The sequence below is a fragment of the Leptonychotes weddellii genome, chromosome 12 (genome assembly GCF_054177405.1).
Source record: "Leptonychotes weddellii isolate Sample4059 chromosome 12, ASM5417740v2, whole genome shotgun sequence".
Taxonomy (NCBI): domain Eukaryota; kingdom Metazoa; phylum Chordata; class Mammalia; order Carnivora; family Phocidae; genus Leptonychotes; species Leptonychotes weddellii.
Genome location: NC_138380.1, coordinates 18,341,047 through 18,360,438, shown reverse-complemented (window position 1 = coordinate 18,360,438; position 19,392 = coordinate 18,341,047). Strand labels below are relative to the sequence as shown.

The 19,392-nt window shown below is 52.6% G+C and overlaps 1 protein-coding gene across 1 annotated transcript in view; it reads right to left on the bottom strand.

The window, feature by feature from the left end:
* The window catches only part of PLXNA4 (plexin A4), a 409,078-nt gene that overhangs the window by 60,572 nt on the left and 329,114 nt on the right, over positions 1-19,392 (bottom strand). Inside the window, exons 10-14 of the mRNA XM_081800079.1 lie at positions 18,139-18,339; positions 11,372-11,468; positions 10,790-10,980; positions 6,863-7,014; positions 2,565-2,682 (exon numbers count right to left, since the gene is read on the bottom strand). Of these exons, the coding sequence (XP_081656205.1) occupies positions 2,565-2,682; positions 6,863-7,014; positions 10,790-10,980; positions 11,372-11,468; positions 18,139-18,339 (759 nt within the window). The remainder of the gene's footprint in view (positions 1-2,564; positions 2,683-6,862; positions 7,015-10,789; positions 10,981-11,371; positions 11,469-18,138; positions 18,340-19,392) is intronic.

Here is a 19,392-nt window from a genome sequence, read left to right as displayed (position 1 = left end):
CCAAAGACTTACTGGTCTGAACAGAGGAGCAGGGGCTCCAAGACATAACACCCAGTGCAGTGTGGGTGGGCAGACGCCATGGAATCCCCAGTGAGCCACAGAACCGTGGGTGCTGTGGGTTGTGTATTCAGAGAAGGCGTGGAGGGGCCCACGAGCAGGGCGTGGACTAATGAGGAGGCCGCGGCTTGGGGCCATGTGGGGAAGGAGATGGAGAAGGGAGAGGGGTCAGGCCATGCAAAGCCTTGGGAAACAGGATTGGATGGACAGGGCGGGCCAGACCGAGAAGGCTGGACGGCACCCTGGTCCTTCTTGAGGTGGGCCTAACATGATGAAAACAGTATTCTGCAGGGCCGGGTCGATTAGAATGGGTTCAGACCTTTAAAATCAGGGATTTAAGGAGGTCAGTGCAGCAGCGAAGAGAGTGGGAGAAGTAAGACTCCAGGACATGGTGATGGAGTGGCTAAAATCTGGAATTTAGGGAAGCTGAGCCACAGTCCACCAGAATTGTGGCTGGGTGACAAGCCCCTGACAGAAATGGGCGAGTGAGGGGGATGCACTGTTTGTGGGAGCCAGCAGCCGGAGTGGGTCATGGAGGTGACAGCTGGACAGCCAGGGGTCCAGTGGTCTTGGAGTGAGTCATGGAGGTGAGACATGGCAGAGATGGCTAGCACCCCAAGGAAGCCTCAGCCATCCCTAGTACCATCCATTCTGTCACTGCCAAGTGACGCCAGGATGCAAACTGCTCGGGGCACTTGACTGGCTGAGGAAGCCCAGTGCTTGCTTTGCCCACGCAGGGGCATCCTCCCTGTTCCCACGGCGGCGCCACGCCAAACCTCTCAACACTTGGGGAGTGCTGTCTCTGCCTCTGTCTGTCTGTCTCCCTCCCTCTCAGTATCTCAACTCCACTGGATCGACAATTTATGTAGAGATCCATCTATATCATATTCAGTATACATGCTGTCTCTCTACATATACACAAGTATTCATGTATCGCTAATTGTGTGCAGGTGTGTTGGGTTTCATTGGGAAACTTCCTCGGATCCTTTAAGAAGAAGGTGGGGGTACAAATCCTAGAGATGGGAAGCCTACATATCCATTAAATCCATCACATATGTGTGTTCTTCTACGTGAGTTCCTGTGTGTGCAGCATGACCAACTGTGTGTAGAAGGAGGGAAGACTTTCAGGAGTAGGGCAGGGAGCAGAGAGAGCAGGGCATCAGCGGGAAGAGGCCTCTGATGCACATTCCTGCAGGGTTGGGCCCCCACCACAGTCGCGTCCGCATGTACATCCATCCTACACTCTACCTCTCCTTCTAGACCGCGGGCCCCCTGAGGGAGGGGCTGTGCAGGGTCTGAGTCATCCCTGAACACCCACAAGCCAAGGCCACCGAATTATAAGATTCAACCAATGAAGCAAATATTTATCAAATAATCTAGTGGAAGGGATCCTGCAAGGTGATACATGGTTGTCAGTTGAAGGGAGAAAGGAGGAGGAGGGGGAGGAAGCCAGAGGAAGGAGAGGGGAGGAGGGGAGGAGGGGTGGAGGGTGGGGGAAGGGAGGGTGAAAAGTGGGCTCCCTGTGACGTGTTCTGGAGCATTTGATGCCCAGGCATAAAGTCCATCACTTCAGGCTCCCAGCTTCCCAAAGCAGTGCGGAACCATGAGGAAACTATCCTATCACAGCGGGCATTAGCCCCAGAAGGGACCTGGATGGTAAGACAGTTTGGAAAATGAGGCAGCGTGAGGGACAGCAGAGACATACATGCCTCCCGCATGTCAGACATCATGGGATTGAGAGGTCCCCAGAGCCCCTGCCCCCCAGAACCCCTCACCAGGGGCTGCCTCGGCAGGGCCAGCGAGGGTCCCAGCTGGAGGGAATGTGGCGGTAGGGGTGAGGTCTGCAGACAGGCCACAGGAAGGGAAGGGAGGGGTGTGCAGGGAAGGGTAATGGTGTGGCTTAGAGGAAGGGGGAGTGGGGGTGCAGGGGAGGTGTGGGATGGGGGTGGGGTTAAGGAGGTCATGGGATGGGGAGATGGGGAGTGGAGAAGGCGGGCTGAAAGCAGATGATGGGATAGAAATGATGGGGTGTGAGTGTACCCGGAAAGCTCAGGGCACAGCAGTCCTGCGGGCACAGAAACCATGCAGATGAGAGAAGTGATGCGTCTACTTCATGTAATTGTCACAACAGTACTGTGGGGTAGATGCAAGTCTTATCACCCCCGTTTTAGAAATGAAGACACTGGGACGCTAAGCAGCATCCCCAGGTTCGCCCTGTGAGTAAACGGCAGAGTCGGGGCCCCCCTCCTGGCCCAGACACACGGCCCCTCAGCCCGAGGCGGATGCAGGGCCCGACAGCCAGGGCGGCTTCCCTGGATCAGGGCCGGACACAGCATGGCTTTGATTTGAATCCGGTCTTTCAGATTTCCAGGGCTGCGTTCTCACGCTGCAGGACAGACTCCCACGAGCTGCTCGGGGTCTGCCCACAGAGGTCTAGCCCGGCCCGTAACCATGGTCATGTGGTCTGTGGCCTGCGCCCGGGCAGGTCGCCTGTGGCCGGGACTCACCATGAAGTAATAGAGTTGTGAGGACCGGGCCGTGAACTCGGGCCGACACACGGCCACACAGATCTCCACAAAGCCTGCGTGCTGGCTGGGCTTGGCCTCCCCCATCTCGCACACGATCCTGCAGGGAAGAGAGGACAGATCCCCATGGTCACAGCAGGGTCACAGGACTCCAGATGTGACCCCTGGCCCCCGCACCTCCCCTGGCCCCTTCTCTGCAGTAGGGTCTCAGGGATGGGCAGGGGAGGCGGAAGGGAAACATTCTTCCCTGCAAGGCTCCTCTTTGGTTCTTGGGAAATGCAACCTACAGGGGTCTCCATGGACATCCCTGTCAAGTGAGGGGCCTAGGGGAGGGCCCCTGTGTTCTGACCCCAGACACTCAGTCCCTCTTTCAGGAATTGTCCCCTCAACTGTGAACCAGAGGGCAGGGAATGTGTCAGCCAAACAGCTTAGGGAACACGGCTGGCAGGGCCCAGAGACGTAGTGACCTTCCCAAGGGCCCACAGCACGTCAGACAGGGACCCAGGAGCAGACTTGAGGTTTTCAGACCCTCACCCAGGGGCCCTTGGCTCCTACTGCATGGACTGCCTCAGTGGAGTGTTTTCATCCCCAGCCCCAGCTGGGTGCTTGGTCGGGAAGAGAGACTCCTGCTTGGGGGGAGGGGGAGGGGTAGACGAGAGCCGTGCATTTGTCTCCTTTTAAAAATGTTGCTTGTTTTAATTACAAAATTTGTTCATACCCCTTGAAAACGAGACAGTACAGAAGTGTGACTATAAAAATAAGTGTTCCTTTCTTCACTCCTAATCTCTCTTCAAAGTTTTATATATATATATATATATATATATATATATACTCGTAGACCTTTCTCTAGATCTATGCAAACATATGTAATATATAATATATACAAAATCTCCATTTTACAGGTGAAGAAGCTGAGGCACAGAAAAGTTAGGCAACTTGCCCAAATATGTATATTTGCCCATATGCACCCATGTATGTGTATATATATGTGTGTGTGTGTTTGGTTATTACGCACACATGTAAACATAAGTGTTATATATATTCACATGTACAATTATATACAAACATACCTATATAAACATATACATGACTTTTAAAATAAACGTGAAACATAACTACCCACTGTCCCAAACCCCGGTCATTTCACTGCACAGCCCAGCGCGGACTTGCCCCGTGTGGCTGCATGCACAGCTCTACCGGATCCTTTCTGACAGCTTCATAGCGCTTCATGCCGCGGCTGCACCATTGTGTATTTATCCAGCCTCCTACTGATGGACATTTAACATCCCTTCATTTTTCTCCTACTCCAAATAACCCTGCAGAATGAACCAACTTATACACATATCCTCAAGCATTGCACATTTATTAGGATAAGGCTCTAAGTGGGGAGCTTGTGGGGTCATTGTTTATGTATGTGATGTTTGATAGGTGGAAGAAAATAATGGTCCCACAGGGTCGTTACCGATTTGTACTTCTGTCAAAAGCAATTGAGTGAGATTATTTTACTCTTTTGCCAACACCAGATAGTATCAATCCTTTGAAAGTTCTTCCAATATAATAGGGAAAGATGATCCTTTTTTTTTGCTGTCATTTTTATTTCCCTGATTACTAGTGATGTTGCAGATATTTGCAAGTATGTGCGTGTGGTTGTAAAAAAATCTTAGATAGCCTTTCCTTCGATTGGTCTGAAGCTATCTCTTTATATTGCTAATGAATTCTCTTTTTGTAGGAGCTGCTGAATGAGGAGTATTAACTTTTGTTTCTAGTAAGTATTGCAATTATTTTCTCCCAGCTTGTCCTCTGTAGTTCAACATTGTTTATAATGTCTTTGGCCACACTAAAGTTTAAAAGTGTCTGTGGTTCAGTGGCTCCTTCTTTTACTTTATGGCTTCTAGGTTCTGTGTCTCTCTTAGAAAGAAAAAATTTCTGGGTGAGAGTCCAGTAAAAATATATGCCTTTCTGTCCAGATAGCATAATTAGTGCATGTTCAGTATAAAGATAAAAGAGAAAGTGCATAAAATCACTTGCCATACAGACACCTCCTCTCACCCCATTTGAACCACCCAGAAATATCCACTGTCAACATTCTGGCGTTCGGGTTTGCAGTCTTATTTTTCTTTTACAGAATTCATTAGAAACTCTATTCTGCTTGGTGAATGATGTTCTCACTAATACACCTTGAGTATGTACCTGGTCATGATTCTTCTGCAATATCAGATTTAATGGCTATATAATTTACTGTCCTGTGCATGTGCAATAATTTAAGAATTGATTAATTCCCTATTTTAAAATACACAAATTGCTTCTACATTTCCACGATTACAAATAAGACCAAAATAAGTATTCTTGCAAAAAAATATTTGTGCATTCTGGCTATTTAAGTAAAGTTCTAGAAATATGATGACTAGGCTAAAGGCTTTCAATCCACATTTCCAAATTGCCTTCCACAAAGTGCGTCCCAATTTACCCTCCAAGTATGAATGTATGAGTGTGCTATTTCTCATGCTTCTCACCTGCACTGGGCATTAACTTTTTAAAACTGTTCCCCATTGTTTTAATTTTCATTTCATTGATTACTAATGCTATTTAACTTTTTTTTATGACTTTTGGTTCTTTGTCTTGTGAATTGCACATTCATGCTTATTCATGCTCTTTGCTCATTTTATGATATTTGCCTTTTTACTTATGGAACCTCTGTATATTAAGAAAAAGCATATGTTAACTGTCATAGGGTATATCGCTAGTCCCAGTTTATTGTTCATATTTTTCTTTGTTTACATGGATTTTTGATGTATAAATTTTAAGTTTTATATACTCAGATCCCCTAATATTTTTTTTATAACCTTTTTTTTCTTTTGCTGTTAGAACAGTTGCACTTCCCTTACTTGAAATCAAATAAATTCTCACCTGCATTTTCTTCTAATCATTCCACAGATTTATTTTTTTCCACTTAACTCTTTAATCTATCTGCAATTTATTTTGGTGTATAATGTGAAATGAGGGTTGGATATATATATATTTTTTTTCCTGAGAGTTAACCCCCACTGCTTATTGACTGATCTTTGCTTTCCTTGCTGATTTGAAATGTCACCTTTACCATATACTAAATTTTTATGTATCAGGATTCTTTTCTGGGTGTTCCATCTTCTTCCACTGATCTAACTAGTACCACGATATTGCAATTATGTGACTTTATAATCATATATTTTCTGTTTGGCTATGAAGGTCCAGAGTAGGGCATTTTAAAGTTCCCCAAACTTTAAACTTTAAAGTTCCCCAAACTTCAACTGCTACAGTAGATTGGTAGCAGTTGGCTTTGGTTTTGTTCTAGGAAGGACTCCAAAAGGTGAAAGAGCCACAGAAAGCTCTTTGGGCAAATAAGCCATGAGGGACCAGGGAGGTGAATTCCATCAAGAGTAGATCCTTCTGTCACAGGAACTACTAAGAGTGCTTTAGGAAGCTCTGGATGGAAATCAGATGGTGGTACCGATGGCTCCAGAACCACTAAATCTGGGCAAGACCCAGCAAGCGGACAGGTTAAGCTGTACTGATGTACCTAAGGGAGACCTAGAAAGTGTCAATAACTTACTTGTTATTAAGGACAAGTGGCTAGGTGTCGCTCTGGGAGGGGCCGTCGAGATGGCATAGAATATAGATTCTGTTGTGCTGGTAAACATTTCATGGGGTGTTTGCTGGGCTGGAAAATTGTATTTACTTATTTACAAGGCAATGATACATGACTCTCACATCTCCTCCAACAGGTGGGCTGGGAGGTAAAGGTTGATCATGGAATGGCCCACTCCATGCTCCAGCAGGCTTTGCATGGAAAAAAACAATCCCAGAGGCCTCCAGGCTGGAGTGGGTGTGAGGTTTCATTTTCAGTCTCCACAGAAAGTAGCAGAGCCTCAGCTTCTTTCATAATTGGAGGAGGACAGGAGTGGGGACTTGGGGACGGCAAGGGGGTAGGGAACTGAACTCATACTTCTCTTGCAGATTTTAATTTTGCTTTGTCTTGTCACCACCGATGGCCACACCTCAAGGAGGTAGCGATCACTTTTCTCTTCCCTCCTGGCCCCATGTCCCCTTTCTACACTTGCCAATATGGCCGCTAGCTAGTTCAAGAGCTGGGGAGGACACCAGAATGTTAGGGGCATTCTACCTCCCCCACCACCCCAACAGTCTCTAACACCGTTGGCCATTGGCTGTCAGTTGTTGGCCAGGGAAGGCGAGTCAACACCAGATAGCCACACCACCCTATGTCTCATGGGGCCTCCACTTACTGTTCTGCAGGGATGTAGCCATCCACCAAAGGGCTGCACTCCACACCGGCCACCTTGACGTGGGAGGCGATGTCCCGGAATTCCAGGCCCAGGTTCTCCCCTCGGATGGTGACCTTGGTGCCCCCTTCCCGGGGACCTGTCACTGGGATTATCTGGAGGGAGGAAGCAGTGATTTGGACAGGCACCAAGATAGAGCCATCCCCCACCTGCTGCTGGGGCAAGGAGAGGCGTCTGGCTCTTCCCCACCTCCGTGCCAGTCTCTGAATTGGACCCACATCCACAAGGGCACCCAGGTCTGGGACTGTCAATGGCAGGAGCTTCTGGTAGAGCAGTCCATGTTTGTGTGTGGTATTAGGAACAATGTTCAAATCCTCTCATTCGCCTCCCTATTTTGTGTCAGAGATGAGGGGATGGAACATGATCCACACTGTTACCGGGTAATTCATAGAAAATCAAGGAATAAAGCCTTTAGGCCTTTGCTTGTGTTGTTCCATTCTGAAGGAAAATAAAAAAAAGCCCTCTTAATGCCCACAGCCCTCCACACTATGGCAAGCCACCCAGTTTTCAAGATCCTTCTCAAACGTCCCTTCTCCATAACCAGTTCTCTCTCTCCGCTGAAATTTCATGCTCCTTTCATGGTAACAATGATTTGTGTCTGAATCCTCCTCATCCTTCAGATCCTGAGTCTCTGAGTGCAAGAATGGTGTCTTACTTCCTGTGGACTTCTCAGTGATGGCACCATATTTATTTCTTGAGTTGTCATTGGGCTGGAAACCACAACTACTCAGCATCTTCCTGGATTTAGAAGAGCATTTGCCACAGCCCCTTTGCCTTCACTGTCTGGCTTGGTTTCTAACAGAGATGGGCTTAATTTAGACTTTACCTTCATATACTGGCCCAAATGACTGGGTTTTCTTCCTCAGATGTCACCATTGGTGTTAAAAACCCATGATGGAAATGTTGGGAATCAACAGCCAAAGGGCCTGTACATGTTCCCACGATCTCATTGCGACATCCCACGGTAGTGACTTTAGTGGCAGAAGATGTTCTATACCAGCCTCTTCTGTCATTCGAAAGACCAGAGAAGGGCACATTTCCCATTCCTGGTGTCTCTCAACACCAGCGCCTGGATCTTGGCCAATGTCCATGGGATCCCAACTGAAGGAGCTCAGACAGCCCACCTCTTAACATTTCCTACCCTCTCTACCCTCAAAGGTCACAGCCTGGAGAAGGGGGGAGTAAAAGAAACCAGCCTGGAGGGACAGCTTCGCTGGAGAAGGCTGTTCACCGACAAGTTGAGACAGTTCCTTCTTCCTACCCATGCATGTTTGTGGGTGAGTGTGCACATGAGGGTGAGGGTTTTCACGTGTGCTCCTGTGGCAGTGGAAAGACAGGTCCCTTGGAGACATGGGCCCATTTCTATGTGAGGGCGGTGGGCAGATGTAGGGAGGGCCGGAAGGGGGAGTGCTTGTCCTTCCCAAATGCCTGCCCAGCCATTCCCCAAAGCCCCACTGGCCCCCGGCAGCAGCGGGTGCATGATATTCCAGCCCGGGCATGTTGTCCTGAAGAAGGAGCTTTATCTCTGGCCCAGTCCTTGGTTCCCCAGCTCCCCGGAGGGCAATGCCAGTGTGGAGCTGGTAAATAGCCTCCCTCACAGGGAGACTTGTTTAATTTGCCATCTCCTCCCTGTGATTTTCTTGGTCTCAGGCCAAGAAGAAAGCAAGTCCCACTGTTTGCGGCAGACACACTCTTAGCAATCATGCGTGGCAGCCCCCGGGGATGGTTCCGTGTTAAGGGCTCTGCGGGTGGAGGTGGCTGGGAAGGAGAGGGACCAGGGCAGGCCCAGGGCCCTCCTCCCCCAGATACTTCTGTAGGTTAAATGCCTGTCTTTTGCCCCCCCCGTTTGAGAATCGCTGTTGAGATTCCCACCCATGCAGGAGAGTGAAGTAGAGGCTAAGGGAAACTGCCCATGTCTGGAAAATCAGGGATGTGGAGGATGAAGGGGCTGGAGTGGGGGGCACATGCAGAGGGGCCACCGCCGAGGGGCCGCCTTGCTGAAGGAGGCTGTGCGCTCACATAGGTCAAGCTCCCTACCTGCTTGTACACATCCCTGGTGTGTGTGCATAATTGTGAGTGGAGGGGTGAGGGAGTACATCTATGGGTGTCTTGCCTCCATGGTGAAAGAGAGCACTAGAGGGGCAATCCAGAGACCTGGGATTCAGGACCCGTTTGATTTAGGCTTTGGGGAGAGGACATTAGCATCTCTGAGCATAGCTCTTTATATCTGGGAAAGGAGGCTGCTAACCCTGGCTTTGGCAGGCATTATAGCTAGAATTGTGTCCTCCCCAAATCCCTCGGTGGGAATCCTGATGCTCAGTACTTCCAAACGTGGCCGTATTTGGAGAAAGGGTCTTTACAGAGGTCATCAAGTTAAAATGAGGTCATTAGGGTGGGTTCTGATTCCACAGGACTGGCATCCTCAAATAAAGAGGGAATTTGGACAGAGACACACAGAAAGACGAGGAGAGGGGACTCAGGGAGAAGATGGTGGGCTGCTGGCCACGAGAGAAGCCGGAGCAGGTCCTCCCGTGGAGCCCTCGGAAGGGCCGGCCCTACCCACACCTGGGTCTCCACTCCCAGCCTCCAGAACTGAGAGACGAGGAATTTCTGTCACCGAAACCATTTGGTCTGTGGTACGGTGTGGTGACAGCCCTAGGAGCCATATGGCAGTATTGCTGGGAGGATGGACAAAGTAAGGGATATGAAAATATTGTGCAAACTGAAGCACCACGCCCATACTTCCCTCTTATTATGACTGCCACTCTTGGATGATCGGATATGTGTGTGGTTGTGAAACTTTGCACAGAGCCACGCACCTGTCTATCCTTACTATGTATGGAGAAGAGACTACGCTCTCTTTCCTCTTTTTGTCTCTACCCCTCTCTGCTTTGTTATTAAAATCATCATCCGCCGTGGCAAAGAGGTGTTGAGTACCTACAATGTGCAAAGCACTGTGCTGAAGACACAGAGGGTCCCACTGTTGAGACCTGCACGCCTCTTCTTTGTTTTACCAGGAGAGCACGGTTGCGGGGAGCTGAGGGGGTCTTTCTTCTGGGAGTGGGGAGTGGGGAGGTGAAGACACCAAGTGACCTAAATAAACCTCAGGAACAGTGATCCCCTTGGCTTTAACAGTGTCAAAGATGGATGAGGAGGTTGCTGAGATCCCCAGGGGCTCTGCATGGAGCCAGCATTCTGCATGATTCTCTCCTACAGTCCTTGTAACTCCTCTGTGAGATGGAACTTTAGACTCACTGCACAGGGGAGGAAGCTGAGGCAAGAAGGTAGTGATGAATTAGCCCCGGGAAACCCAGCAATTAGCTGGCAGAACTGGGATTCCAGCCCTGTTCTCTGCATGTTTAGCTCTGCCCGGCCCCTCACTTGTCTTTGCTCTCCGCCTGTGTCCACTGGGCCCTCCTGAATGGTGCTCCAAATCCATTTCTGCCATCTACCCACCTAGGTCTTGCTTTGAATGAGTCCGGGGGTCTCACAATTTCCACCGAGGGCTGGGCTCTGCGCCCTGAAGCTCCACGCAGCCTCTGCTCATGGCTGACTGCTTGGTGAGGTTGTCCCTGATGGAGCTTAACCGCCTCGTCCCCCGGACTCTTAGAGACAAAGGGACAGTGGCCAGGACTTGGAGTCACGTTTGACATGGCTCAAGTGGAGACTCCAACAGGACAGTTGAGCCCCTCTCTGTTTTCCACCTTCCTTCATAGGGGAAGGACCAAGCCCACGGCTTCTGGGGATGCTAGGCAGGAAAACAAGGATGCCCCCAGCCAGCCCTGGTAATCAGCGCGGTGGCTGTCAACACGGCCACGCATGGCAGGGCCTGGCTTGGCCGCCCAGAGTGCCCTGAGGCCCCTGGCTTACCTCTGTGATGCGGGGGTGGGTGCACCTGCTGTTGGTGCCCGTCAGCTCCAGCCACTGGCTCTCATGCATGGGGCAGTGCTGCCGCAGGGTACACTGGCCCTGGACCTGGCACCAGCCGCACTGAAAGTCCAGGTCCGCCTTGAGGCACAGCCCGCAGCTCTCCCGCATGGCTCCGCACTTATACAGGTGAACTGTGGACGAAGGGCAAGAGGTCCTCTGGGGTGAGAGGGGGAGCCGGAGGGGATGGGACTGTGGACCAGGAGTGCCGCCCCGGCCTCGGAGGATGAGCCACAAGCGGCCTTGTTCCTTCAGCCATTGTGACACAGAGAAGACCAGAAGAGAGCTTCGGGGCCGGGCCGCGAAGCTGGACTGGGAATCGGGGCTCCCTCCAGCGTCGGCAGGGCTCTGTCGGCCCCAGAGCCACTGCCCACGGTGGGCGCACACCTGGGAGGTCTCGGAGCAGTGGAGAGGCGAGGAGAGCAGGCTCGGAGCCCGAGGGAGGGATAGAATCACAGGCGCCCTGGAATGCAGAGCCGCTCCTCCCGTCTGCCCTGCCTCCCCGCCAGGGCCCAACTTGCTCACCTTTGTTCTGAGCTGGGTTGTCAATGTTGAAATGCCCATTCCACACAACCGTCAGCTCCACTGGCAGATTGTTGATCTCCATCCCTTCATACGAATACTGCAGCAGGTTGGGGGTAGGAACGAAAAAAGCTGGGTCACAGAGATTTCTAGGGAGAGCCGGCTCTTCAGCCTGGGGCTCCCAGGAGTGCTCAGGGCTAAGGACCTGCCATAACTGTACGTGTGTCGAGTGCATGTGTGGGTACAACACCTGGGGAGGTGTGGCTCAGGGAATGGGGTGCAGGCAGGGGGCAGGTGAGGCCTGGATGGGACACCCATTTGCAAAGTAGATTCCCTGAGCAGATGAGAGCAAGCTACTTGTCCCCCTTCCACGGATGTTGGCCCCCACCAGCTGGGCTTTCCCAGTGTCCTCCCTCACTGTCCAGGGGATCCCCGCCATTAGGCCCCCGCCAAGGCCCTTGATTCAATGTAGGAACTTTCATTTCTAGGACAAGTTCAGAGGAGGTGGGTACTTTTTCAAAGACCTGGAGAGGGCTGATCAATTCCCAGGCAGGGGTCGTGGGTGCAGGCACTAGAAAGGAAGGGGCTGCATTCCTCAGGAGCTGAGCTGATGCAGGTGAGGAGAGAGGAGAGCTGGGTAGGGCTTACAGGTGAGGTGGGAAATCCCGAGGACACCCTAGGCCCCAAACTTGGGAATCTGGGTCAAGACTCCAAAGGCCTTTGCTGGCTCAAAGAGGCCAGGGCCAGCTCTGTGGCTGCCCATGGGGGAGCTGCTTCTAGGCCTGCACAGGGCCCGTGCTGGGTCCTGCGTCCATGCCCTGCTCTCCTCAGCTTCAGTGTCCCACCCAGCTGGGTGTCTGCCTTGGGACTGTGTGCTGGGGGCGGGTGGGGGGGAGGGTGAAGGAGGGGTAGGTGCCAACCCCCCCCCATATCTGCCTTCTGATCGCAGACACTTCTCAATCTCCAGAGAAGGGGGGTAGATGGCAGGAACCCTGGGCCTGCCCAGGGCAGCATTTCCAATCCGTACCTGGTGATTTTCTCATTATTCCACCAGATTCTGCCCTCCACAGGGGGTGGTTGGAAGAATGGGAATGAGACAGGTTTTCTGTAAAGGAGGGGCTGAGGGCTCAGAATTTGCTAGAGGGGTTCAGTCCAGGAGACCTGGTTTGAAGTGGTGTTTGCAGAGCCAAAGGCTCTTTTAACTTAGCTGAACTGTGGAGGGGCTGGGGTGTGGGGTGTGTGACGGACGTTATGGAGGCAGCGGATGGTCCCTCCTCAGAGCTGACCAGCTGCTGGTACCTCACTAAGGGGAGGGCAGCTACAGAACCTCGGGAATGCACAGCCTGGGGAGGGTCTCTGGACTGTCCCGGTGCCTCTCCCTCTGAAGCCGACTCATAGAGATTCCTAGAGGGGATGTTTGTCATCCTAATCTTGGAAATTGCCCTAAATTCCTGAGTTACAGCATGAACATGAGTACGCCCTGACGCTGGCGTATACGCATACGCATCGCTGCGGTGGCGCCCAGCCTTCTTCAGCTCTCCCCTAGCACTCCCCAGTTTTTCACCAACTCCCTGGAGACACGTGCCTAGGCCAGGGAGCCACGTTCAGGGCTTTCCCCACAGTGATGGTGGTTTGCACTGTACCACGCACCCTCTCATAGAATCTCCCTTGTGACCCGTGACACCTGGACCAGGGCCAAGGTCTGGGCTCAGGCCAATAGAATCAAGCAAAGCTCCTAGCCCTGCAGAAACAACAGTGGGGCCTTTGATGATCGCTTCACTCAGCTGGTGACTCAAACCTTTTGCCATGTACTGCAGCAATCAACTCCCCAGAGACTTCGTTCTCTGCCTCTGGGTCAGACTACGTCGCTCTAAGGCATCCTGAGCTTTCTCACAAAACCTCGTCCTCTCCTAGACTGGTGGGTCTCAGGGTGGTCTGGGGGCCCCACTCATCAGAATCATTTAGGGGGCCTACATGCAGATCCCAGGGCCTCCGCCTAGACCTGCTGGAACTGGAAGTTGGGGATGCATTTCAAAGAAACAACTCTAGTGACTCTGGTGTTGCACGGAGTTAGGGAATCTCCACTCTCTGCGGGACGGGTGTGCGGGAGCAAGAGATGGGTGGGGGAGAGGGAGAGAACACTTTTCCAGCTGTCCCTCCCATCTCCTCCTCCAGCCAAGCTCCACTTCCTCTCCTTCCCATCTAGCTCCCTCTTCCAAGGCCCCAGTGCAGGAAAGGTGCTAAGGGCCGGCTTCAGGCTGTTCTGGCCTCCACTCTAGGAGGGATGCTGGAATGAGGCGGGGGGCTAAGTCAGGATCCCAGCCTGGCTCCTGCTTCTCAGGCCAGGGTCTGGTCAGGATTCAATGTGGAAGCAGCAGGCGGTGACCGGGGGCCCGTCAGCCAAAGCTCAATAGAACCTCCAGGCCTCTCTCAGGAAGGCGCTGAAGTCCCCCAGAGGGCAAGGCAAGAAATTCTGCATATGTGTGCATGTGTGTGTCCGTGTGCACAAATGAGTTCACATGCAGCTGCCAGAGAAGAGCTCAGAGCACAAATCTGTATGGTCTGTGTGTTCATACGTGTGTTCACACGCATTCTCGCACACATTGCTGTGAAGGGGTTCTGCAGGGCCCACCTGTGTGCGTGTGAGCCAACAATGTAAGTCTCGGTTTTCCCATTTGTCAAGTGGGGATTACAAACATTGCACACCTAACAGGACTCTTCGGGGGGTGGGGATAACCATCATTCCTCCGAGCACAGGGCCTGTCACATGGAATGAGCTCTCAAATATTACTGCGTGTTTTATGTCTCTGTGTATACATTTGGGGATGCTGTCCAAAAATATGTTGGTGTTTCCTGTGTTTATGTTTATGTGAAGTAATAATAGCAGACATTTATTGAGTGTTTATGCACCAGACACTTGGTACATATGGAGACGTGTGCATATGAGAATGCTTATGTGTTCTGGAGTGCATGTGTGTGTTTACACACATTCACTTTTCGAGGAAAATTGAAAATAAAAGACGTCAAGGACCAGAATGTGCTCGGCATTGCTTTATCTTTTTATCGCCCATTCCAGGGATCTTGACTATGAAATATTATAGAAGTCATTAACCCTGGGTCCTCCCCACCACCCCCTTCGTCTCTAGGGAGGTCACTCTCATTCCTGGAGGCTCTCTCCCCCTGATCTGTGTTTCACAGGGGGAGGGGGCCGACAGCTGGGGAGCCTGGACCACTGGCTCCCATCCCGCAGGACTCCCCACCTCTGCTGCACCTAGCATTTATATAGCTCTCTGTAATCAGCGGGCAGTTAATCTGCACAAAATCCAGAGCTGAGCGGAGAGTGTTTCAGGCTCTCAGGGGCCAGGAGGTTAAGTGTCTCAATCAAGGTCTGGCATGCCACAACCCAGCTCGGGGCTGACGTTGCTCATTACCTTGGGAAAGTGTGAACCTCTACCTTGGAAAGCAAAGACAAGACCTATATAATTTGAACGTTCTTTCCTCGAACCATTCCCTGTTCTGAGCTCTGAGATACTGTGCTGAAAAATGCTACCATTCGGGCGGACAGATCTGAACAACGTAAGAAAGCTGTGTATGCTCCGTGTCCATCCCTAGGACCCCTGAGGGCTCAGCAGACCCACTGCTGGCCGGGTTCCAAGAAAGCAGGGAGGGGGCCAAGTTACCTCCCCGCCGGTCTCTCCATCTTTGTTTTGCACGTGGTAAATTGGGACACCAGGAAAAGATGGGCGGCTCCTGTGGGTCGGTGGGAGCTCGGCCTGGAGCCGGCTGCCCCCTGCCGCCCACTTGCTCACCTGATTGCCGGTGACTGGGGGGCGGGCCCCAGGCACTATTATTAGCAGCACTTGTCATTCTCCTGGAGCCTTGGTCTAAAGGAGGCCAAGAATCCCCACAGTTGCTCCTCCCTCCAACTGTTGCCTGTGAGCTGCCCTGTTTTCCTCCCACAGCCCCTCCTCCCCCACTGCTCTGGTGATGGCCCCCCCAGGGCCTGTCCCCGAAATGTGGGCTGGAGGTGGCCTGTCTGCCCACCCAGCCCGGTGTCACACCCACGAGGAGTTTTCCTGTGTCTCTTTTCCTTCTCTGCTCTCCTCTGAGACCTCTTTGTCACCCACCTTCCTCCACCATCACAAACTTGGGGTTTCTGTTGGATTTCCCCACCCCACCACCCGATTCCAGAAAGTTCAGGGATTGAGGAAGTGAAACAACATGACTCCTCCCACAGTCCTCTCTGAGGCACATCAGACCTGGTTCCCAGGGATTGCACTCAGGCTGGGTATAAAGTGCTCAGTTGCTATTTTTTGCCCAACCTTTGATGGGAGGTATGTTATGAAGCTGGATTCAAGTTCTGAACTGGCTACTTACTTGCTGTGTGACCTGGGGCTGGTTATATGCCCTCTCTGGGCTTCAGAGATCCCCTCTGTCACAGGATCAAGTATAGACACTCTCTCAGGTCTATTCCCGCCCTGATACTATGTTGTCCTCTGTAACTGTGGTACTATACTATGGTAAAGGAGGCTTGCCCCTGATTATGACCCCAAAGTTTTTTAAGGAAGTCACTTGACCACCAGTGGCATCCTGGCCCAGACCAGCATTTCAACTGGGATCCTTGCAAAGAGAGGCTCCTGGGAAACATCAGAGCTGAGCCCTCCTGGACTGTATGATTCCAGAGGGTCCTGGTAGATAGAGGGGACTTTTCTTGGAATCTACCCTTTGTGGGGTATATCTCCTGTTGCCTTCATTTCTAAGACCTTAAAATGGTACAGAAAAAACTTTCCCATCACTTTCCTCACGAGGGTATTGAAATAAAGAAGGCTGAGCTGCTTTGGGAGCAGCGACCTCAGGTCCTGTGAACCGGCCCCTGGTGGGTGGGGGGCCTCAGATGCCCCCCCAGTCAGGACAATTTGATTCCCAGTGGGCTCATTCACAGAGTCCGGCCTTGCTCGGGAGTGCTGAGAACAGTGGGTCCCAAGGCACTGAGTTCTGACCAAGGAGTTTATAGGATGAACTCAGGCTGCTACGTGGGGTGCCCTCGTCTATTTAACTGAGCCAGAGGAAGCCCGGGGCCTGTGAGGCCCCATCTTGTAGTGTCTGGGGAAACAAGGGCTCAATCATCAGAGGCCACAGACTGTCCTCCTTCCTGACACCTCTGGGACCAGATTCCCTGGGACAGCGTCTCTGACAAAACAGACTTCTCTCTGGGGCCCAAACCCCTATCTGTCCTCCACTGACTCACATGTGGGGCTCAGGCTTTTTCTTCCCACAGGAACTCACTTACTTATTTGGGGGAGAAGCACTTGAGCCAAACCCTTGGGGCTGGTCTGGTTGGCCTCAGGATTTATGAGAAAACAGGAGGTGTTTAATAGCCCATTTGCTTGCAGGTTTAACCTGGAACGCTGCAGAAATCTGCCAAACAGCCTGGCCGCCAGGACAGGAGGGAGCTGTGGGGACACATCTGGGGTTTCCGAGGTTGAGCCATCAATTGTCCGTTTGGTCCCTGCAATACTGAGTGACCTTGGGCAAGCATGTGGGCCTCTCTGAGCTCCATTTACCCCTAGATTTTTTCCTTCAGGGAGAGTGCGGTGCCCATGAACTGCTTTGTCCAGGACTCTCCTGGTCCTATAGCACATGCCCAAATACAGTCACCATATATGAGTACCTAGCAGGAAGGATGAATGGGAGGCAGGGTGACATAGGAGGACACCCTGAATCCAGATCCAGCCCTGCCCCCCCACTAGCTGGGTGAGCTTAGACATGTCGCTTTATTCTGACCCTGAGGTGCATGGAGCTTCGGCCCCTTCTCAGGCCTGCCTGTATATTTAATTTTGTCTTTATTACATTTTATTCTTAAAAGAAGGTCTCCCAAATCCTATAGGTCCCAGCCCCACAAACCTAGACCTGCCCCTGCTTCTGGGCATCCAGCTCCTCATCTGTACAGTGAGGAAGCATATTAAGGTTTCCTACAGCTTGGAAATGTTATGAGTCTAAAAGCCTAATGTTTGTCTTTGAGCATCGGGGTACAGAGGAGTAGGCCAGAAAGAGAATGAGAGAGAGCAGAGTAGTGGCTGGGAAGACCACACGGTCGGGAGAGGGGCAGCCAGATGGGAAAGGTGAGCATAGCTGGGACACGTGGTGTGGTACCCAGGAATCAGGCGATAGCCATCGGCAGTGGGGGGGCGGGGGGGCGGGGGGGCCGCTGGCCCGTCGGTGGTCGGGTGTGGACCTAATGTGGATTTTCTAAACATTGGGCAGGTGTGTGCTGATCTGAGCAGCACCCTTCTGACTAGCTCCATCCTGTTCCACCACTCCCGTTGCAGGGGTCTGGTCTGTCTCAGAAGCCTCTGTGCTGGAGACGGTCTCTGTGCAGGTCCAAAGGCAGCAGTGGGCCTTTGGGGCCTCAGACGAGGCACTCAGGGCCCAGGGACTCCAGAGCTCGTCTCAGCGAGGACGGACATGGATGTCCTGGAGCCCAGCATACCCTGCAAATACCTCTGCCCACAAACGGTGCTCAGCAGCCCCATGGAGGGTCTCCAAGCCCCTGCCGCTGCAGCCCCTGCCCTTGGGCAGACATTTGGTGACCTCAGAGCCCAGCACTCTGCTGGGACGAGCATCCGAGGCTGCGCCAGGAAAGCAGGGCTGGAGCGAGCAGTTCGGCAGGGGGCTAGACTGTTCTGCGCCTGTTTGGGGAAATCCCTCAGAGCTGAGCTGACTTGGCTCTAGAGAGGAACGAGGAAGGGGTGGGGGCGGGGGGCACTCACAGAGGTGTTCTGGCACTGCACGCTGGAGCTGTTGAAGCGCAGGGCGGGCACCCTCTGCTCCGTGCCTTGGATGCTGAGAATGCATTCGTACCCGCGCTGCCCGGACTGCGGCTGGGGGAGGTTCTTGGCCTTCAGAGTGATGGGCTTGATCACCTCCACGGGCACCAGGATCTTGTCCACTCGCAGCAGCTGGGGGCAGTCCTGGAAGAAACAGTACAGCTCGGGCTGGGGAGCGGGAAGCCGAAGCTTCTCCAGACACAGCCCAGAGGTCTGCCCTGCCCCGCGTTCCCGCGGACACAGTCACAGAAGGTTCTAGACACTGCTGCCCATCCCCCCCTCCCCAGCCTCTATGTGGGAGAGAACGGGTCCGAGAAATCCCAGATCCCACAGTCACCATTTGGGGGCCACTTCTCACTGCCCACCCTCTGCGGGTTCCATTTTAATGCCCTCCAGACTCTGACACTCTTGGTTGCCTCTTCCCAGCCCCCCTCCCACCCTAGCAGAGACAGACTCTGCTGCTAGGTGTCCCATGTCCCACCTTGGGGCTGATGACCCCTGTGCTAGGCTGCCAAGAGTTGGGACAGAGAGACCAACAAGAGCAGCTCTGCAGTGAGCCCTGGGCCCCAGCTCTGGAAAGTGGGTCTGGACCGCCGCAGGAGGGCCCAGGAGGGTCTTCCACATGTGGCTGAGTTGGGCAATGGGGAATGTTCTGAAATGAGCTCCAGAGACCTTTTAAAATCGAGACGCTTCCTTCCGACTGCCCTCTGTGGCACCTGACCCCATGGAAATGCCCCTCAGAGCAGATACACATGGAGCACCTCTTGGATGCTAGCAATGAGCACACTCATCCCTCAGGCTAAGTGGGGCCCAGAGAGCCTTGGGGGATGGAGGAAATGACTGGGCCCTTTTTCCCTGAGGTAGTCAGCTCTGTCCTGGGAGGGCTGGTGGAAAAATGGGGTCAAATACAGAGTGTGGGTGCTCTGTCCTCTGTCCAAAGGTGGCAGGTGGCATGTAGCTGGATTCTGAGGACCTGGGTGGAAGAGAGTCAGTAATGCCAGGCCCGATGGGCATGGGCAGGAGCGAGGCCTTCTGCAGACACATGCAGGGCCTGGACTCCCCATGTCAGGCAGGTCCCAGCATCCCCCAGACGACTCTCATTATGACACTGGGTCATGCTGAGCCAGGTGGTTCCCGGGCAGGCTGGCCATCAAAAGCCTGGCATACCCATCCTTCTAAGGATGCTGCTCTCAGCAG